At 43.2% G+C, this 22,665-nt stretch overlaps 3 protein-coding genes across 3 annotated transcripts; all 3 read left to right on the forward strand.

Annotated features, from left to right (window-relative positions):
* Positions 1 to 780: 780 nt before the first annotated feature.
* Positions 781 to 1,705, forward strand: LOC136509996 (dof zinc finger protein 5-like). The gene has a single exon (XM_066504571.1). It carries the CDS (start codon positions 854 to 856, stop codon positions 1,529 to 1,531), a length of 678 nt encoding a protein of 225 aa, XP_066360668.1. The 5' UTR covers positions 781 to 853; the 3' UTR covers positions 1,532 to 1,705.
* A 3,032-nt stretch (positions 1,706 to 4,737) lies between these two features.
* LOC136511105 (uncharacterized) lies at positions 4,738 to 11,777 on the forward strand. The gene is made up of 15 exons (XM_066505311.1): positions 4,738 to 4,752; positions 4,804 to 4,876; positions 5,267 to 5,328; positions 5,410 to 5,515; positions 5,893 to 5,976; positions 6,074 to 6,350; positions 6,552 to 6,976; positions 7,063 to 7,116; positions 7,225 to 7,430; positions 7,502 to 8,015; positions 8,334 to 8,477; positions 8,889 to 9,125; positions 9,229 to 9,489; positions 9,895 to 10,580; positions 11,469 to 11,777. Exons 1-15 carry the CDS (start codon positions 4,738 to 4,740, stop codon positions 11,775 to 11,777), a joined length of 3,453 nt encoding a protein of 1,150 aa, XP_066361408.1.
* An 8,159-nt stretch (positions 11,778 to 19,936) lies between these two features.
* On the forward strand, positions 19,937 to 21,644 carry LOC136509858 (uncharacterized). Its single transcript, XM_066504438.1, has 2 exons — positions 19,937 to 20,028; positions 20,157 to 21,644. The coding sequence occupies exon 2, from the start codon at positions 20,329 to 20,331 to the stop codon at positions 21,256 to 21,258; it is 930 nt and encodes a 309-aa protein (XP_066360535.1). The 5' UTR covers positions 19,937 to 20,028; positions 20,157 to 20,328; the 3' UTR covers positions 21,259 to 21,644.
* Positions 21,645 to 22,665: the final 1,021 nt, after the last annotated feature.

Raw genomic sequence — 22,665 nt, forward strand, 5'->3', positions numbered from 1 at the left:
TGGGCAATTTGGCTTTGCAACCAAAGTGCAAAGCTATAAAGAGCCACTTTTCTTTTGGATTGGCAGGAAAAGGAAGACATGGGTCGGTCTTTCCAACCAAAAAGATTCTCACTTTTGATTCGTCCTCATCAAAAGCTACAGATTAGGACTTGTACCATATGGAGGATAAAGACCATGAACACCCAAAGCACTGCGCTTTACCGAGATAAAGTAAAGGCGAGAATCTTGTTTTGGATAGTTTTTTGTGCTTTTTTTCTGTGAACTTTTATGTCACAAACGCAAAGTGACCATGGGAAAAGCTTAGGAAGGTGCAGCTAGTGCTTTGCTCAGATTCTTAGTAACCAAGTCATGTCTGCCATGCCTCTTAGGTCCTATATAGGTTGACTCCTGGAGCTTTTACTTCTTACCGTTCTGCTAGCTAAAACATACTGAACTGTCTGCAGATTGCAAGAGAAATGTTGGATGAAGCTCGTCGGGAAATTTATCTGGTCATGTAAATAAACCTGGCTCAGTCAGCTCTTACATTTCTTCGGAAAGTTTTTCAGTAAAACCTGTACTATTCTACAATGGATGCAATTCTGAAATGTGACTTTGCAGACAACCAACGAAGACACGACGTATGTGTTGTGAGTACGTACTGAAATGTCGACAGGTACTGCGGCCAAAAGCCCAAAAGGCACCACAAATCATGGTGTCCACCGCGCACGCACCCAAGCACTGAGCCACTGACTCTCACATACATATGCTATATATATACAAGGGCCAGGGCTACTGGATGCCTGATAGTACGAGATAGATAGCTCCTTGAGAAACCATCGAAAACCAGCCACCACACGCCTCGCGCAACAGCAACATGCTGCCTCACGTCGAGATGCCGGCCAGGGCGGCGGCCGCGTGCACCGGCGCGGCGGGCATCAAGCTTTTTGGCAAGGTCATCATTACCCAGCAGCAGCAGCAGCAGCAGCCACCGCAGCCGCCCATGCACCACGGGCCGCCGAGGCTGCAGCAGCAGGCGTCGTCGGGGCGCGGGAGCGCCGACCTGCTGGAGGAGGTGGCGCGGGCGCGCGCGGCGGCGGCCGAGGTGCGGCTGCCGTGCCCACGCTGCCTGAGCCGGGACACCAAGTTCTGCTACTTCAACAACTACAACGTCAACCAGCCGCGCCACTTCTGCCGGGCCTGCCACCGCTACTGGACGGCCGGCGGCGTGATCCGCAACGTGCCGATCGGCTCCGGCCGCCGCAAGAACCGCCCGGTGCTGCTCCCACCAGCGCCGCATCACGCTGCCACCGCCACCGCGACCGCCAGTACTATCAGCGCCGACGATTACGACCACCGCTCGGGCTCGGGGTCTCCTCCGGTGTTCGCCTCTGTGTTCACCGCGCCCTACCTTGGCGGCTCGCCCTCCCAGTTCATCACGTCGCCGGCTTACGCCGCCGCCGCCGGCCACCCGGGGACGACGACGGGGCAGTGCTTGTGGCTGGTGGCGACCACGGATCGTCCTGTTGCATCGGACCGCGCTTTTCTGATATGATGTGAAAAATAAATAAATGATGTGATTTTAATTTGCTTGGTTACTCACGCTCCGAGCTTTTCACGGATGGAACCGGCGGTTTCGGTGTGGTGGATAGGGTAGGGTTTGACCTGGTAACAATTTTGAGTGCATGCTCGGGCTTTTTTAGGTGTAGCTGTCAGCTGTGTAATGCAAGTGTCTTCTAACACCTTTTCTTTTGACTTTGCGTCAAACTTTTGTGAAGGTTGTTTAAGTCCTTTTTTGGGAACTTTTGTGAGCTTGGGATGTAATTTAACTTACTAGAAGCATGTCTATGCGTTCCAATGGGAGTGAGGGGGTGGTGCTGTGGTTATATAGTAATTGACTAGAGAAACGTGCCTATGTTGTTAAATCTTGATGTTGATTATGAAGAACGCAGCGAGCCAGCGATTGTCTGTCACACCTGACACTGCAAACTCTAACCGACGATATGTCGTGCTCTAGCACGAGTGCGCGACCCGCGCCCACGGATTCTGTGCCTTCTTGTCCTCTCTCTCTTTTCTTCTTCATCTTCGGCGGGCTTAGAAAAGAAGGTCGTGGGAGGCAGTTAGGCCCGACGGTGGGGATAGGAGAGATGGCGGCGGTGATGTCACCAGAGCAGGCGGCAGAGGAGGCGACCGGACAGGGTTGGGGCAGGAGCGACCATGGCCATGGCGCGTGCGGGAGAAGGGGGGAGGAGGTCGCTGCGAGTGTGGTAGGGTCTTGAAGAAGCTCCAGGGCTGCGAACACGATTGTGGAGCTTCGTCGAGACCCTACCATACCGTGACGGGGTGATGCTGTGAATTTGAGGTCTAAGATTTAAAAGCTAAACTTTTTTCATCATGTGCCCATATATGCGCTTCCTACTAAGTTGGACAGAGTAGATCCTACCACAGTTAGATCATTAGCAACAATCTTCATTTTGTGAAAATTATATAGTATGAACATAAGGTTAAGTATTTAAATACCAGCGATTGAGCAGCTCTGCTCGTTAGGTTCTCTGTGACAGGACCTATCCACTCGTGTTTAAAGTCTTCAACTTGATACATGTGTTCTTGTTTTCTAGTTTATTCCAGTATTTAACGATGCTATTTTCTCAGTGATAGTGTTGTGTCGATAGCGAGGGTCCTATGTGGTGATTTTGTTAATCTCGAGATATGCTGACCCAGTCTTCTAGAGGTGCTCATAACGTAAGGTGTGTGTGCATGTGAATTCATAGGAGTGAGACTGTGTGTGTATGTGAGCGGTGTATATGTGGTGACTTGGTCGATCTGAAGATCTACTATTCCAATCTTTCGGAGGTGCTCATAGGTAGAGATGGGAGTGGATTAGAATCCGAATAATCCAAATCGAGAAGTACAATTAAAATCCAAGAAAATGATCCAACATCCAATCAAAATCCAATTCCAAATGACTAATATTCAATCCAATCTATATCTGTATTTGTATCTGTATCTGTATCTCTATATCTATATCTTATAATTCTAATCCTCACTAGAAGTCTATCTCGACATGCAAACTATCCACGTCAACAGTCCACTGGCGTATGCATTTATGGCACATATCTATCTCAACATGCAAGCTATCCATGTCAGTTGCCTACTAATGCATGCACTTATGACATATCTATCTCGACATGCAAACTATCCATGCCAGCACCTCACTAAGGCTTTGTTTGGATGTTGTCGGATTCACCTTAATCCACATGTTTTGGGGTGAAACTTAGTTCAAGTTCCACTCCAATCTACCTCAACACATGTGGATTGATGCGGATCCGACTACATCCAAACAAGGCCTAAGGGCATGTTTGGAACGCAAGAAATTCACAGGAGTTGCATTGGAAAAATATGCCATGTTTCAAACAGGGCCTAATGTATGCAATTATGACACATATCTTTCATAGAAGTTATCCACATCAACAAGCCACATCATCCATTGATATGCATTTATTTATCCACGTTAACATACTACATAATACACTTAAATTTATTCACGATCCCCGCAACAAGTGCGAAGTATGCTTCTAGTTGCTTTAAAATCCAAATCCATCCATGACTATCCAATAATAGCAAAAGCACTATGCCTACATGTTGACCTCATTCTAAAGCTTGACCGTAAACTCACTTTCATGCATAAAAACATAACAAAATTGACAGAAATTTATTTAAGATGACTCAGTATCAGCTGGCTACTTTATGTAAATTGGTGTGCCTTACACATGGGCCCCACATAAATGAACCTAAAACTTTAAAACCTCGCATTTAATTTGCACCTTAAGATTTTGACGAAATTGAACGAAGTTAGTTAGAGATGATTTAGTATATAGCAACCGGCTACTTTGTGCAAATTGGTATTGCTACATGTACATACGGGCCACATGTTAAAAGCTGGACCCTATTAAGAACCTTACATTCACATCTTAAAATCACACTATAAAAGAGCGAATCTTTCTCTCAGTATTAGCCGTTGGATCCGTCCTTCGTCGCATCCGGGCCTTCCATCCAACAGGTAAGATGTAAGATGTAAGTGTCCGAATCATCTTCCGTGGTTGAGTCTCCAACCTGTCTACGTTCCTTTTCCTATCTTGTGCACCTTCATAATACGATCCGTCCGTGTCCTAGCCGTTGTGTCCGTGTCCGAATCATCTTCCGTGGTTGAGTCTCCAACCTGTCTACGTTCCTTTTCCTATCTTGTGCACCTTCATAATACGATCCGTCCGTGTCCTAGCCGTTGTGTCCGAGTCATCTTCCGTGGTTGAGACTCCAACCTGTCTACGTTTATGTTTTTTTCTCTTTCCTTTTCCTATCTTGTGCACCTTCGTAACCCTGTTACGTTATATTTTCTAAACATCGTCCGTGGTCAAGTCTCGAACATGTCTTATGTTTTTTCTCTTTCCTTTTCCTATCTTGTGCACCTTCATAATACGATCCTGACTAATACGACCCTGTTACACTATATTTTTTCTATTTGGCTAGGCTTCTTACAATACATCTTGTGCACGTTTACTTCCTAGATGCATTGCCGCGAACCTGTCTACCACCTGAAGGCAATTCCATGCTTGCCTGGAGGCATTGCCGTGGTCGAACGGCCAAGGGCGGCGCAGACTCTGAGCATCGCAGATTTGGAGGAGCAGCTGCGCATATGAGAGGCATCAACTCTTTCCCTTCTTGCAATCACACTCCAAATTTGTGCAAAGCACCACCTGGTCCATGGATTTGTTAAAGGTTAGTCAAAACATGTAAAGTCTGATTTCACAAGTATTTTTGGTGGTGCAGAAACAATCAGCTTCTATGGATGTAAATCTAGGAACCATTGATCACAAGAAAGAGGAACAACGTGCACGGAATCGTGAGTACCAGCGACGATATCGAGAGAGAAAAAGAGCCAAAGCATATAGTGAAAATACGAGAGAACAAGATTGCAATATTCCGGCTAAAAAATGCAAACTTGATATGCAAGTTGGAGAGCAAAAATTTCGTCAAAACATGTAAAGTCTGATTTCACAAGTATTTTTGGTGGTGCAGAAACAATCAGCTTCTATGGATGTAAATCTAGGAACCATTGATCACAAGAAAGAGGAACAACGTGCACGGAATCATGAGTACCAGCGACGATATCGAGAGAGAAAAAGAGCCAAAGCATATAGTGAAAATACGAGAGAACAAGATTGCAATATTCCGGCTAAAAAATGCAAACTTGATATGCAAGTTGGAGAGCAAAAATTTCCTAATTTTTCAGAACCTGCAGCTTTCGTCCAGATGAATCGTGATGAGAACAATTTCCTTAACATAGATGACAAGGTTAGTCAGGACCCCTGACCCCTCTTTCTATCACTAAATACAAAATCACTTTTGTAATTGACATTTGTCTTAATTATGTAGCTCATGTCCATAGATGCAAATCAAAAGGAGTGCGGACAGATATTGAACAGCGTTACTACTTTGGGGACCATTGACAAGAAGAAAGATGAACTACGCGCAAGAAATCGTGAGTACCAGCGACAATATCGAGAAAGAAGAAAAAACAAAGTATGTATTGGTGATCAAAATCTTGCCCCTGGCAACAATCCAGTTACCAAAGAGAAAAAACACGACAATCAAGTGTCGCGGATCAAAAGGCGTACCTTGGTAGGGTTGGGTGTGGAACAATCTTGCCAAAACTCTATCCCGGTGGAGCATTGTGTAAATACTTGTGTTCCATTCAAGAAAACTGATAAAGAGCCATATAACTCGGGTATTTTTGAACCTGAGAATCCAATACATGGGATAGAGGTTAAGTTTAAAATTTTATCAAATTAAATTTGATAAATGGAAAAATTACATATTTTAAATTTACTAATTTTATCTCTAATTTTTTTCGAGCAGAAAATGATTTAGATTGTCTCGATCCAACTGAAGGTGATCATGACATATACGAGGACGATGAGGCAAGGGTTTTCAATGACAAAGGTGAGTGCTTACATTCAGTTAATTTTATTAGTGTGCTAACAATAGTAAGTGTCCTAACAAGAGTGGAATTTAATACATCCTTCATGATCGTACACAGATTTTCAATATGAGTGCTATATGGAATCTGAATCAGTGGCAAAGAAACCCGATCGTTATGACTTTGTATATAACAATCTTCCTAAAGATCATTTTGTGTTAAGAAAGGTGCCCAATTGTGCATTCTGTCATGCTAAAAGGTTCCCTGGTGAAGGTCCTGCATTCTGTTGCAAAAAGGGACTTGTCAATATATTTATACCAGAAGTGCCTGATGAACTTCAACAATTGTTCACCAATCAAACGGATGCTGATGCAAAGTATTTTAGAAATCACATAAGGTACTTCAATTCACACTTCTCATTCACCAGTTTTGGTGTCTCAGTTGATCGCCGACTGGCCACTGCTAGAGGAACCGGTATATATACATTCAAAGCTCATGGTCAAATATATCACAAGCTAGATCCACTCATACCTGGTGGTCAAGGTCCACGACATATGCAGCTATATTTTTATGACACAGACAATTCTATATCTCATAGGATTAAGAGGTCTCCACATCTTGATGCTCAGTTGATCATAAAAATACTGAACATCCTAGAGAACAATCCTTATGTGCAAACGTTCAGGAGTCTAGGCACCCTGCCTAACCTGCAAGCCTACACAATTGCTCTCAATACGAAGATATCTGTTGATCAAAGGAGATTCAATGCGCCTACAATGGGACAAGTGGCTGCGATATGGATGGATGGAAATGATCCCCAACACAGATTTGAGAGGAGCATAATAATATATGGCCACGAGAACCATCCCCATTATATCAGGGCTTATCATGGCTGCTATGATCCTTTGGCCTATCCTTTATTTTATCCAAACGGTGAAACTGGTTGGGAGGATAAAATGATACTGTACCAAGATCAGCCTGTTTCAAAGCCGAGGAGAAAATATACAAAACGTAAAAAACAAGGTTTGTCTTTTATAGCGTGATATATATTTTTTATTCCTCTATATGTAAATGCAAAATGTTTTATTTATACAACAATATTTTTTTAGTGGACGATGATAACGATGCTGATGATGGAAACAATGAGGATATTGAAATTCGAGGTTTGACTTTTTTTTTAAAAAAACAAAGTTTTTTATATAAACAAATAAGTCCCTTAATGGAACACTGGTTACCAAACTAAATAAAAGTAAACATGCTTCTGTCAACAGATAAAGAATCTCGATGTTACGTGAGCGCCAGAGAATACTTATGTTTTAGGCTACAAATTCGTGAAGGGGAATTTAACATCTTCTTTTGGGGTGGCCGTCTTTTCCAACAATGGGCCGTGGACATGTACATGAAAGTTGAGTCAATGCGTTTAGACTGGTACTCCAAACCGGAGCATCAAGATCTAATCCGTGCTGATCTTTACCAGGTGAGGTCAATTAAAAGTTACATTTCACATTCTTATCAAATTGTGATCTATTGACATTTCTTTAACCCTAGGGTCTAATCGACACACTTGCTGCTGGAGAGGCCCGTGCTTCAGAAGCAGGAAAAAGAATTGTCTTATCCAAAGATTTCCATGGAAGTGATAGAGTTGTTCATGCGAGATTTATGGATGCAATGACTTTAGTTACCAGATTTGGAAAGCCTGATCTTTTTATAACAATGACATGCAACCCTTATTGGAATGAAATAATGGAAGAGTTATTGCCTGGACAGACCGCTCAAGATCGTCCTGATGTGGTGACAAGAGTTTACAGAGCCAGATTACTAAACTTGCATGACGATTTGATTAAAAAGGGAGTCCTTGGAAAGGTTGCAGCATATGCTCATGTGACGGAGTTTCAGAAGAGAGGCCTACCACATGAACACTTCCTTTTGATTATGGAACCAAATACTAAGTTGAGGAGTCCAGATGACTATGATAAGTTTATATCAGCGGAGCTACCTGACCCAGTTAAATATCCAGTGTTACATAAGTTGGTTTGCAAGCATATGATGCATGGTCCTTGTGGTACGTTGAACCGAAACTGTCCGTGCATGGTAGATGGAGAATGTCGCTTTCGGTATCCTCGTTAGTTTTGTGATACCACCCAGCAAGGAAAAGACTCATATCCGATTTATAGGAGAAGGGATAATGGTCAAAGTGTAAAAGTAAGGGGTGAAAATTTTTTAGATAACAGATGGGTTGTTCCATATAACCCAATGCTCTTGATGAAGTATAACTGCCATATTAATGTTGAAGTTTGCTGCAGTATTCAATCTATTAAGTACTTGTATAAGTACATATATAAAGGTCATGATTGTGTATCTGTTAGTGTTGATCCTTCAGATACTCATGCACAAAAAATTGATGAGATTAAGCAATACAGAAATGCAAGATGCATAACTGCTATAGAGGCGATGTACAGGCTGTATGGATTTCCTTTGTATTCTATGTCACCACCTGTACTACAGATGCAAGTGCACCTACCAGGTATGCATATGGTGTCATTCAAATCTAGAGATGATCTAAATGATGTTGTCAAGAGAGAAAGGTCAAAGAGGTCAATGCTTACAGAGTATTTCGTAACAAACATGGACAATCCTAGAGCTCGAAAATATTTATACAGGGAGTTCCCAGAATACTTCATTTGGAACAAGTCTCATAAACGCTGGGAGCCTAGAAAAAAACGCATACAGATTGGCAGACTTGTGTATGCGCACCCTGCTGAAGGTGAAAGATACTACCTACGGGTGCTCTTAAACCATGTGAGGGGTGCAACCTCATTTGAGGATCTTAGAACTTGGCATGGTGCTACATATCCTACGTTTAGACAGGCTTGTGAGGTCATGGGCTTTGTGGAAACCGATGAAACACTAGATGCATGCTTATCTGAATCTGCAGTATTCCAAATGCCTTGTGCTCTTAGGAGGTTATTTGCAACTATTATGGTTTTTTGTGAGTGCGCCAATGTTCGTAGTCTCTGGGACAAGCATTTTGAATCAATGGCTGAGGACTACCGTCGATCCCATGGGAAGTCTAGCTTGGTTGAGCAAAAGGTTCTTAGAGACATATCGAATCATCTTGCTTCAATGGGCAGAGATATTAGAAACTATGGCCTTCCAGAACTGGAGGAATTAGGTGAAGTATTTGACTTTGATTAATGGTATTATTTATATATACTTTATTCTGTGGCTCCTTCATGCTCATATTACTTACTCTTTTTTTTCTTTAAATTTGATAGATGATTTATCAAGAGACTATTATAGAGAGTTTACTGAGGAGATGAAGGTTGGTTTTGACAAAGATCATTTAAAACTTATTGATACACTAAATGTACAGCAACGGGCTGCTTTCGATGAGATACTAGATCATGTGCTCAACAAACGAAGCTGTGTATTCTTTGTTGATGGTCCTGGAGGCACCGGAAAGACATATCTTTATAAGGCTTTGTTGGCTAAGGTTCGATCATTGAATCTTATTGCCATTGCTACTGCGACGTCTGGTATAGCAGCGTCTATTATGCCCGGTGGCCGCACTGCTCACTCGCGATTCAAGGTTCCTATCAAGCTAGATGCTAATTCCATGTGTAACTTTACAAAACAAAGTGGGACTGCTATGTTGCTTAGAGAGGCATCTTTGATAATATGGGATGAAGTTGCTATGACAAAGAGGCAAGCAATAGAAACACTTGATAGAACATTTCAGGATATAATGGGTTGCGATCAACCTTTTGGGGGTAAGGTCATGTTGTTTGGAGGTGACTTTAGGCAGGTTCTTCCTGTTGTGCCATGAGGTACACGAGCCCAAATCACAGATGCTACTTTGCTCAAATCATATTTATGGGAAAATGTTCGAAGGATTCGGCTTACTCAAAATATGCGAGCTCGAAATGACAAATGGTTCTCAGAATACCTATTAAGAATTGGAAATGGCACGGAAGAAACATATGATGATGGATATGTTCAGCTGCCTGATGACATTCTGATTGGATGCAACGATGAAGATTTCACAGAGAATTCCGTAAAAAATAAAAAGATAAGTTCAGAAGATGCTTCCATTAACATTCTTATCGATCGAGTGTTTCCAAATCTACAAGCGAATTGCAAATCTACAGAATATATGCGCGAGCGTGCGATTCTTTCTACGAGGAATGAGTACGTCGATGCAGTAAATGCATTAATGATTGACAGATTTCCTGGAGAAGAAAAGGTGTACTACAGTTTTGACTCGGTCGATGATGATTCAAGAAATAATTATCCTATTGATTTCCTTAACACCATTACTCCAAATGGGTTGCCTCCACATGAGCTCAAGGTTAAAAAGAATTGCCCTGTTATCTTGCTGCGCAACCTAGATCCTCACAATGGGCTTTGCAATGGGACACGGCTGATAATGAGAGGATTTCAAAACAACTCAATCGATGCTGAAATTGTTAATGGGCAGTTTGAAGGAACTAGAGTGTTCATACCAAGGATTCCTATGTCACCTTCTGAGGACCTTTCATTGCCATTCAAATTTAAGAGGAAGCAATTTCCAATCAGATTGAGTTTCGCGATGACAATAAATAAAGCCCAAGGTCAAACCATACCTAATGTAGGTATTTACCTACCTGAGCCAGTATTCTCTCATGGCCAACTCTATGTAGCATTATCAAGGGGTGTTTCACGAAAAAGTACATGGGTGTTGACAAAAACAAACAAAGCTATTGATCCAACAGGAAAGAGGACAAAAAATATTGTATATAGAGATATTCTGGAGTTATGACAGATATATATACCCGAGCGATGACAACAATAAAATCCATCTCTATGATTTATAAGATGTACATGATGTGAATGTATTTAATCTATCGCACGACATGAATACTCTATATGTTTAGCTAACAAGTTATCCCCAAAACAGATATCGATAAAAAATTTCTAGAGTGCAATAATTACGATGGAAATTTTAGAAAAGGAATTTCCCACACCTGTCAGGATAGGGATGGCGCGTGCCCTACAGGATCGCAGGCCAAGAAATGGCCGTCGGCGCAGGGCCATGCGCAAACGCAGGCGTGAGGACGCCACGACCACGCTTCCACTCGGCTCTCCTTGAGACGCCTCTGCCTTGCCGACACCCGCCGCTCGACCCTGTTCTGTACAGCCTTTTTGAAAAGGAATGTTCCAAATACAGAATCCATCAGATTGTTGCAACAAGTGTCCAGCCAGTTTCTGGGGTCACCCAGTATCTTTAACATTTTTTTAACACACAGCAAAACAATCAATGTTTGCTTATATATGCCCTTAATGCCTTAAAAAATTTCAGGATTTTTGTAATTAGATTATAAGATTTCCCGGAACTGTAAACAATAACTGATGCATATGAGTATAAATCATAAGCACTAAATTTTAGAAGTGCATCCTCCAGCTGTAACTATGCAATCGGAGAAGGGACTATCATCAGATTGGCTCGATTGCAAGTTATGAGATGACGAATTGGCAGGCAAATTACCTGGAGGAGGGACGCACAGCTCTCAGCATGTTCGACCTTGTCGAAGTGGCGGCTCAACCAGGTCCAGTCCCAGGCGGAGGGCCACGAGGCGAGGAGGCGGTGGTGCAGAAGCAGCAGCCGGCGTCGCGAGGAGGAGGCGATACAGAAGCAGCAGCTGGCGGCACGGCGGGCGGCAGTGGCCGACGGCGGGCGCGCTGCGGGCGGCGGTGGTCGACCGCGGGCGCGCGGCGGGCGGCGGTGGCCGACGGCGGGCGCGCGCAGGCAGCAACCCAAGCACCAAGGTCCACTGAGGGGATATGATGCGGCCATTTCTTCTTTTTTTTAATCTCGGATGCGGCCATTTCAGCTGTGGACAAGAGGATACGACATACGAGAGAAGAGAGAAAGAATTACGATTCACAAGCTGGCTTGCTGTTTTGGGCCTTGTGTCATGGGCCTTTGCTTTAGAAAGACACGTAACAGGTTTAGACTCTGCTAAAAAAACGTACAAGGTTTACACTCTATTTGTATTTCCTTCTAGACGCACCGTACACGAACCGGACTCGTGTATGCCGAAACGAACACAGACGTGCGCCCAAGCGTATATAAAATCACCAAATCTGCCTGAGGCCTGATCTAAATTGATTCCAGCGTCTAAACCAAGTCTAGCTCACAGCATGGAAAATCAAGGTGACGATAACTGCACAACACCAGATGTGGACATCGAATCTTCAACAAGGGATAAAAAAGAGAGGAAATATGATCAAAGCTTTGGCTCGAACATTAACAAAGATTTAGAGTTGATGAAAGAGGTTCAACACAATGCATCAAGTGAGGACAATCCTTCTGGATACATATCCGATTCAATTGTTTCCCAAGGTAATATTCCATCATAATATCGCGTTTTATATTTTTTAATATCTATAAATATTAAAAAAATCTTTTGGTTAAAATTACAGGCTATGTTTGTGAAGGTGATCAAATTTCTGATTCACAATCACAAATAAAAAAAGATTCAAAGATGATGGGAGAGGTTCGAGACAATGCAACAAGTGAGGAGATACATTCTCAATGCAAATTTGAATCAACCGTTTCCCAAGGTATATAAACCATCATAATGTTGTGTTTGATATCTTTGAATACACATAAATGTTTAAAAATTGGTTAAACTTCCATACTATGTTTGTGAAGATGATCAAAGTTCTGATTCACAAATCAAAAAGGATTCAGAGATCATGGAAGAGGTTCAAGCTAATGCAACAAGTGAGGATATACCTTCTCGACACAACAAGCCAAAAAAATGCATATTTGATTCAATTGTTTCGCAAGGTAATAGCATCATATATTTTTATATTTTTTAAATATCATCTAAGATTAAAAATAACTTTTGCTTAAACTTACAGACTATATTTGTGATGAAGAAGACACTGCTATTATAGAATCAATTACAAATTCGGATGACAAAAGAATAGTTGTAAGAGTGGGGGATTCATTTGTTTCTTTCTTCCACTTTAAATGTTTATTGAGCTCTACAGACCAAATATACGACGACGTGAGTTCAATTATCCTTACCTATATTACTAAAGTAAGGATCTTGTAAAACAATTAAAGTATTAACATTCTAAATGCAGGTCATGGATGCATACATCAACCTCCTTAAAGCCGAAAAGCATCTATTGTGTAGGGATGAAGGGTCAACAATTTACCTAGAGACTACATTAGGAACAGGAATCCTCCATCGTGATGGTCAGAATTGCCAAAAAGATATATCAAGTCGTAGAGATGATGAGATCGTGGACCGGGTGACCCAATATATAAATCATGATTTGGTAATTACGAAACTTATATCATATAACCAAATTTCGTATGTGCTTGAATTTTAACCCTATTTAATATTTCAACAGGTATTTATCCCTATTAACATTACCAAATGTCATTGGTACCTTGGTGTGATAAATAGCAAAAAACATCAGATTCAAATTCTAGACTCGTATGGATACATGAGAAGGAGCGACCTAAAATATGTTGTAAGTACTTGTTTACTCTATTCTTTTGTAATTCATCACAATTGTAAGTACTTATATATTATATTCTTTTGTAATTCAACTCAATATAAAAAATGTTAAATTTTGTAATTCAAATAATAGTTAAAAGGAGTGGAGCGTCAAATCGAAATAGCATCGACGCATATGGAGCTAAAAGATTATAATTGGCCAGACGTAAAGGTAACATCATGGCCTTTTGACGAGGTATTTAAGGGGGAAATTCAACAAAAAGACAGGTAAACTCCTATGCTTAATTAATACAGTACAAATATAACCTTCTCACTTGCATTTTTAAATAATAATTATGAAAATAAATTTATATATTAATTATGTATCTGCAGCTCATCATGTGGTCTGTTTGTACTAAATTACATGGAATATTGGACAGGAGACCAACTAACTGATGAGATTACTCAGGTAAATATCATTAAACAAATATATTGTACATTGCTTACAAGTTACAAATATAGCAAAATAATTGAATGAAAAATATACTTCTTTGCAGGAACACATGACAAAATTTAGATTAAAATTAGCTGCGATACTATTGGATTCACCACTAAACACCGCTGCAATATGTGAATACGAGAAAAGCAGTTCGGAAGAAGAAGAAGTAGATCCTAATGACTGTGTCATGATAGAAAAACCTGAGCAAGCTTTGCATGAGTCAATATTACTAGAACCAAACAAACAGTTAAATACAATGTCGTCTGATGACATATACTATTCGATATGTGAATATATCTTATCGACGAATGATGAAGAAAATTTGAGGTACGTGACAAATTCTACTGTCCATCGTAAACGTTTAAATATATCAATATATTTATTATTGTGTTAACTACTAACATTTTAATTCATATACAATACTCTAATTACAGGAAAGAATGGGTGCGAAGCTCTAATCCATACATTATAAGCTTAACATTGGAGAAAATAAAAGATATTTTACAACTAAATAGCTCTATGGATGTTGAATGTTTCAACCTAGGGGTGCGTATGGTCGCGAACAACGAAATGATGTATATGTGGGAACCATCTTGCCATATGCTAGACTTGAAGCTCAGTGTATGTATTTATCTATAACTAAATGCAAGTAATTATTTGAATATCTAATTTCAAAAGAATTAACATTATTTTCTTTGATACAGAAAATTTGTAACTACCGCAAATACTATTCATTTCGGGTCAAGTCTGAACCTGAAGATCTAAAAAGTATATTTCAGCCTTGGCCAGCAAACGGAATTGATCCATCTTCATGCCAATTGGTAAGTTTTCATTAAAAAAATTATACATTCAATATATCATTATATATTATTATATAACAAAACATAATTTGGTTGCAGATACTGGTGCCTTTTTATTATAGTGGAGAGTACAGTCTATATTCATTTGATATGAGGAACAGATCAATTTCAATTATAGATCCAACACCGAGGGAAGAATTAATTGAGAGAAATGCTATATACAAATTCTACTCTGATAGAATACAAAAAATTGGAAGAATTTTTGATACAGCCATGCAAATATCAAATCCCAAATGGAACGACGATGTATATGATTGGCGAAGACTGTTTCCAAAATGTGTTCCAAAGACAATAGACGTGTAAGCCTAATTTCATCATACAAAATATAAGTCTCGTCTGCTTAAATAATTCTGATTTTTTTAATTGTGTGCAGCAAATCAACTGGATATTTGGTCCTATATTTCATGAACACGTGGAATGGTCAAGGATTTATTTCGAAAATATGCATGGTACAAAAATAAATAAATTAATAGTTCTATTAATAACTTTATCGTATTGCATATTAGTGTTATATTATCATTAATATATTGGTCTTCATACAATAAACTAATTATTTTCTTCAAATTACCTGCAGGATCCAAACCTACTAAGGATGTGGTTTCTCGTCGATATCCTTAAATACGAAAGGAATGAATGCGCTGAAAACATTCCACTATATGTAAGAGAAGGACTTAAGAAGCTATCGATAACATTGCAATAGAGTACGTAATAAGCTATATAAACATGGTATTAATAAAGTTATTTAGTACCTATGACAAAGAATGTATGTATATAGGAAATTGAAAGAGTTATTTTGTGGTTTTTTAAAAGTTTAAACCGGTTCGTATTTGTGTACCATACGAGCTTTATATTACTCAATCTTGAATTCTCTTTTTATAATTTTTTAAATTGAACCAATATTAAGAAATAATTAATATCTAAAAACACGTGCGTGCCGCACGTGCACTTTTACTAGTTTTATTAAAATTGAACAAAATTTATTGGAGATGATTTAGTATGACAACCAGCTACTCTTAAAATTTAGTGAAATTGAATAAAAATTTAGAGATGGCTCGATATAGCAACTAGCTACTCTGTGTATAGGTCAACATGCATGTGGGGCACATTAGAAACCTAAGCTAGACATTGGAAACTGCTCTCTTAAGTCCAAAGATATCCAATGGATATTGGACTTTTAAGTTGCTCTCCAATAGATTTTGGATATTATCGGATAATATAGGGATGGATATCCATATCCAAATGGACCTTATCTAAGCATATAAAAAAAGTATTCAAATGACTATGGATGATCCAAATCCGTTGCGATCTCTACTCATAGGAGTGAGTGCGTGTCCTTACATAGGAATGAGTTCGTGTCCTTACATATAAGCGTGGATGTAATGTTGTTTGGCACAAAAGAAGATTTAAATTATTATCAAAAAGAAAAGATTTAAATTCGAACTTCTCATTGTGGGCCTACTTATGTGCTTAGCCTATCAACAACAATTCTTACACAATTTCTTGAAAAATATTGCGGTGTGATACGAGGTAAAATATTGGAGTGTTGAACTTTCACCATGAGTCCCAATCATACGTTTGGGCATGTTATTAGTTAGCTTCTCATTTAGTTAATTCAAATCACATGTACGGTCTACGTAGTGTGTTGTAGGCCTAAACCGTTTTCCACGGAGTGAAACGGATTGAAATTAAATGAAGAGAGAATTATTTATGTGGCACTGAAAAAAATCGCTCTTGCTCCTAAGGCACTAAAAAAAATTAAAGTTCCTTGTTTAGCACCGAGTTAAAAATTCATTCCCTAAATAACACCATCGTCAATTTTCTCTATTAAAGGGTGTTAAGTGGTGTCCAAAATAACCTATATACCCCTCTTTATATAAAAAAAATATATGGTGCCATGTAAGAAAAGGGAAAATTGGTTGTGTAGCATCGAAAGATCACGATCTCTGTAAAATACCATCGAAAGTTTACGTCCCGGTAAAATACCACCAAATGATTGAACCGTGAACTGAAAATATCATTTCGTTAAAATAAAGCGACAGAAGTGACAGTAGCCTCCGTCATGCCGTCACGCACTTACGGGTTGTTCTCGTGGATGCTCGCCGCAAACAGGAACAGCTCCTGTGGCACCACCGGCACCACGTGCCGCAGCGCCCGTGCTTGTGCACGTCCTTGCCGGCCAGGTGCTGCCCCGCGCCGACGCCTCTCCCCGATCCCGATCTGTGTGCCTGTAACCTGCGTGGGATGGAGGAGGAGGAGGAGGGCCCCTGCAGTGGGACGTCCTCAACCGCATCGGCGACATCAAGGCGCTCGGCAGCTGCGCCCTCGTCTCGCGCCGCTTCCACACGCTCGTGCTTCTCGTTGACTCCGTCTTCGTCCGCATCAACTGCGCCCATGCTGTACCAGGCTCCCCGCCGCACCAGGTGCTAGCTGTGGGGGCGGCGCGTTCGTGCACATCGCGCGCGTCCTGGTCGGCGACATCGCCACACACTCGGCCAGATCTTGTCCCCCGCCGCGGCGGGCGTCTCCTGGCGCTCCGAGCCACTGCGCCGCCCGTCGCAGACGTCTTCCACCAGTCCACCACTCGCGCTCCGAGGTGCTCTGCTCAGCTGCGGCGCCTCCACATCGAGCTGGCACTGACGATGGCGTGCTCCTAAAGTGGAAGGACGACTTCGGCTCCACCCTCGGCATTGCGTCATCCTCGGCGCCTCGTCGATCTCGTCCAAGCCGCCGATAGGGCCATGGTCCGGCGATGGCGAAGGCGATGCGCTGCTTCTGGCCTCCGGAACCTGCGGCTGGACGTGTGCTTCTTTAACTCGGCAAGGACGCGTGCTTCTGGGCGCTGGAACCTGCTAGCGCTGGTGCAGCGGTTCTACAAGCCCACGTCCTGGCGCGTGCTCCTATAGTCCTATCTGGCAAGGACGTGCGCAAGCACAACCTGCGGGCACTGCACGTGGTGGCGGGGTGCCGCAGGAGCCGTTCCTGTTCGCGGCGAGCATCCGCGACAACATCGCGTACGAGCGCGACGGAGGCTTCCGTCACTCCCGTGACTTCATTTTAACATAATGCTACTCTCAGTTCACGGTTCAATCTTTCTGTGGTATTTTACGGAGCGCCAAACTTTCGGTGATATTTTACAGAGATCGCGATCTTTGGATGCTACACGACCAATTTTCCCATAAGAAAAACATGAATGTTCTTGTTGTCAAATAAAGAAGATATAAGTGGTAATATCAGAAATATAATTGTGAAGTAAAACATGATTTTTTTTTTATAAATGAAGACCGCAAATAAATATTCAATTGTATTACTACATGGTATATGCCTGTATGAGCTCCTTATATTGTATAAAGATATATTGAACAATGAGATAATAAAAAATATATATTAAAATCCATTGCTTTATTAATATGATTTCAACTGTATTACAAAAGAATATATCTCATAAATATGTCATATACAGAGTGAGCATATACAAATCAAAATAAAAGAAAATATCTAAATAATAAGCTATCTATTTGACGACAATTCTAGCTCTTGTACCAATCTTCCAAAACCGTGTCTTCTTGCCTTAGGAGCTATCCAAAAATAAGAAATATTCAACTGAGAACTGACTTTCAACCTGCAGGTAACGTGAACCATCATCCACGGATCCATCCATTCGGATCAAATAGAGGGAAGGGGAGGGTGGGCAACAAGGCAGGTACCTCGCGCTGGGGAATCCTAGGATAGATTAATAGGAGCAGGCGGTGGCCTGACCCCTTCTTGGTTCGTGTCAGAGGAAGAAGAGAGACAGGCTCAGAGCCCCGAGCGCGACCCCTCGTTGAGGGGAGAAAAGGGGGGCGACGGTGACCGATTATTTGGGCAGGGGCATTTTGGTTCCCTTCAAAATTATTGACACAGTCAAACAAGTCAACTAACAAATGTATAGAGAAAATAGACGGTGGTGCTATTTAGGTAACAAATTTTCAACTCAGTGTTAGATAAGGAACTTCGATTTTTTTTAGTGCCTTAGAAGGAAGAGCGTTTTTTTAAGTGCCAAATAGATAATTCTCTCTTAAATGAAGCCCACTCCTACACTACCGGAGGAAGGAAAATTCGTGTCGGCTTGGATAATTCCTGACAGTCTAAGAAAACCGACAGGAGTAGCCTAGGATATTCCTATTTCTGCCCATCTCTCTTTCTTGTCGGCCTTCTGCCTATTCCTGACGGTTTGCGGCCGTCAGGAAATTTTCTGGCTCTAGTAGTGCCGACCACATTCTGGCCATTCCTAAACTCTTAAAATTTCGTCGTGTGCTAGGGACGTCACAAGATAGCCTGGGCCTTGGGCTGGGCGTACAGCTTTGCCATTTGGGGCCCGCTCCAGCATGAGCTAGAAGAATACGGCCCAGTTTTGGGTGGTCCGTTAGTTGTACATTACGTATGAATTTGCATTGACCGCAAGGCGCCGACCAAAGCCCATTCGAGCAAATAACCTCCTTGTGAAGCCGTAAACGTCCGCACTGCAACGTGACTGAAAGCAGCCCGTCAAGGCGTCAACGTCACCCATGAATGCTTAGCTTGGAGATGAGATCACCTCACTAGGACGGTGGTGTAGTATATTGCTTGGAGGAGGGACAAATCGGAGCGTCCGTCCGGCCGTGCAGCTCTTCTTCTCCGACGAAGACATGGGTTCTAACCTTTATTCCCGCCGCCGTACCCGTGAACGCCGGCGCGAGCCGCAAACTGCATAAACTTAGAAGCTAATAAACGTCCGTGCAGTCCAGGACGTGCTGGTGACACCTCGCATCATCCAGGTGAGATATACCACTCGGACACACAGTTTTGTGTGCCAGCAGAAGCGCTGAAATATGGCTCAACTGATGATGCGCTGAAATGCGTCAACTTTATTAGCACAGAAGGAAATGAGAAAGAAAATACTAACCACCTAATCTCTGCTTCTTCAGCTGGCTAAGCTGCAGCCATATTATGATAATCAGTTCCAAGTTTGCAATCAGTACCGCATCAGCATTTAACATCGAGAAGTACCAAGCAACGTCCGTGCTCAGCGTTGGCTCGGTTCATTCAACGATATAATTCAAGATTTGAAGTGGGCGACGGTGTGTCTCAACTCACCTCTTAAGAACCCGTGGCGCTCTTTGTTATGATGATGCTAGGACACACGGCCAATGCCAAGAAGAGCAGCAAGTTCGAGGACTCGGACAGTCGCATGTCCAGGCCCAGGTATTCGGCACCATTCTCGACCAAATCTGCATGCTCGGCTCCGATCGATCCTATTCCTAATTTCCTATCCAAGTTTTTCCTGCTCTGAATATCTGGAGGCGGACTCGATCGCAACATCTTTGATTCAGGGCCGTGTCCGAGCTGCTGCAGCGTCCAGCACAGCGCTTGAAGCCGCCGCCGCCGTCGGCGGGCACGGAGGCAAGCGGCGGCACGCCGCGCCGCGCTCTCGGCGTGCGGGTGACGGCGGCGCCGCGCAGCCCGTTGCAGGAGGCAAGGATGTTCTTGTGATCACATATTCACATGAACGATACAAACACAAGACCGTACTTGCCAATGACGACTTTGCGTTTGTTTTGTGCTGTGGCCGCTGATGTATTTTTTTTGCAGAAGAAGCCCGCCACTGCTAGTGGTGGTGGTGCCGGCGCGGGGACACGGGTGGCGGAGCTGGAGGCGAAGCTGGAGAGGGCGCACGGGCAGCTCCAGGGGATGCGGGAGCAGATCGCGGCGGCCGAGAAGGCCAGGATGGACGCGCGCGCAGCGCTCGTGGAGGCCAAGAAGCGCTTGGCCGCAAAGAAGAAGGACGATCTCGCCGCTACGGCGCCGGTCGAGCACGATGGCGGCAAGGAGCCAGCGTCAGCACCCAAAGCTTCTGCTGGTGTCGATGAGCGTGACAACGAGGAGAAAAGCTACATGGCGATGGCGGTAGTGCCGAGAGTGTCGGTGAACAATGAGGACCCGGTTGTCGAGGAGGGCAACAAGACTAGTGATGGGGAGGAGACGAGCAATGTCGTTAACGATGACGACGATGCCAACAGCAACAAGAAGGGAAGCCCGGAGGTTGAGATGCTGAGGGCGAAGCTGATGGCCAAGGACATGGAGGTCTACGAGCTCAGGGCGAAGCTGATGGTGATAGACACGGAGGTTGACGACCTAAGGGCCAAAGTGATGGCCAAGAGCACGGAGCTCAACGAGCTCAAGGCGGCGCTGATGGCGAGCAACGAACTGGTCGACAAGCTTACGGCGAATCTGCTGGTCAAAGACGCGGAGATCGCAGCTCTCGAGGCCGACAACGCCGACCTCACCAAGATGGCCGAAGACGCCGCCGAGGCCGCGAAGTCGATGGCGGCAAGGGCGAGGGAGACCGAGCACACGCTGAGGGAGAGCGCGGCGCGGGAGGCCCGGCTCGCCGAGCGGCTGCGGGCTTCGGAGCACGCCCGGGACGCGCTGTAGGCCGAGGCGAAGCGCTCGCGCGTGCAGAGCGAGCAGTGGCGCAAGGCGGCCGAGGAGGCCGCCGCGGTGCTAGCAGGCAGCGGCGGCGCCGTGGACAATGGCGCGTACGACAAACGGCGCCACTGGTCTGGCTCGGCCTGCGCCGGTGGTGGTGGGAATGACAGCAATGCGGTGGACAAGGACGACGACGAAGACGGAGCTAGTAGCAAGCGCAAGGCTGGCGGCGCCATGCGGGCGCTCAGCGACCTGTGGAAGAAGAAGGCGCAGAAGTGATATCGGAAAGCTGCGAACGCCATCGTTCTGCTGCGTTGTATGACTCGAATTCATTATCCTCTTGCGTTCTGTTCTCCGCTACTCCGCTTCCGGCTTTCCAAGGATAACTAAAGATTTACAGGTCGAGGTTAATGTACTGGACTATTTATGTTTGTTAGGATTTGTAGTAGCTCTAGGTGTAGATCAGTGGGTAAATTTGACTTAGATATAGAATTTAATGATGATGTACCTTATCTTGAGTCTCCAGTCGCGGTCATGGCGTCGGTGACGAAGTAGCAGCAGAGCAGGCCAGGTCTGGTGCCAGCGGTGAAGGCGGTGGAGCTTCTTGTCGCTCACAGCGCGCCCTCTAGATCGGACTATGGCTAGGAAACTCGGTGAGGGGCTGGCGGCTACGGTGAACCTCTTGTCTCGAGCCTCAGCCCCCACCTCCTTTACATAGCGCTGCGTAACGGGGCCCACCAGCCAGGAGAGCGGCTGGATGTCCCCGATTAGGGCGCGAGTCAAGGGCTCAATTGACTATTGGGTCAAATTGGTGGAGATCAACCTAACATTCTTCCCCTTATCTCACCTTATGTCTTAAACTTAACTTACTTTATCTTTTTTCTCATTTCATCACATATCAGTGTACAGAGCGTGACCCATCGTCACCGTCAGTTGCCATTAGATTTAATAGCTATGGTGCACCTTTCTGTTTTGAAACAGATTCTCAACTAGGCTCTCAGTATCCAGAAATTATAGACTTTCCCGTAAACCTATGTTGACTGTGTGTTCTCTGAACACACTGAGTAGTTAGCCTTTGGTAAGAAGATCTATAAGTACTTGCTTGGTACTCATATGCTCAATGCTTTTAAAATGATTCTGGATTTTTTCCTTTACAACATATAACTTAATGTCAATGCGTTTGACAACACACTTGACCTATTGTCTTATGAGTTAACTACTTTAAATGGTTATTGTTGTTGTCTACCATTGTTAAATCCGGGTATATATTCCCTTAACAACCTTTTGTCTGTTCCTGAAGCCTATAACAAGTTATTCTATGGTATGCATCATTGATGACACCACAACTGTTTCTTTGAAGCTTTTTCACAATAATAATCCAAATGCGAGTGTTAACAACTACTTCGGATTTCA

The sequence above is a fragment of the Miscanthus floridulus genome, chromosome 16 (genome assembly GCF_019320115.1).
Source record: "Miscanthus floridulus cultivar M001 chromosome 16, ASM1932011v1, whole genome shotgun sequence".
Classification (NCBI taxonomy): Eukaryota; Viridiplantae; Streptophyta; class Magnoliopsida; order Poales; family Poaceae; genus Miscanthus; species Miscanthus floridulus.

What these genes read in the sequence shown, in the direction of transcription:
- LOC136509996 (XM_066504571.1), top strand. Translation starts at nt 854, where the DNA reads ATGCTGCCTCACGTCGAGATGCCGGCCAGGGCGGCGGCCGCGTGCACC.
- LOC136511105 (XM_066505311.1), top strand. An exon ending in TCCTTAACATAGATGACAAG is followed by an intron (nt 5,329 to 5,409) that starts GTTAGTCAGGAC and finishes TTAATTATGTAG; the next exon opens with CTCATGTCCATAGATGCAAA. An exon ending in TATGATGCATGGTCCTTGTG is followed by an intron (nt 8,016 to 8,333) that starts GTACGTTGAACC and finishes TTGATCCTTCAG; the next exon opens with ATACTCATGCACAAAAAATT.
- LOC136509858 (XM_066504438.1), top strand. Translation starts at nt 20,329, where the DNA reads ATGAACGATACAAACACAAGACCGTACTTGCCAATGACGACTTTGCGT.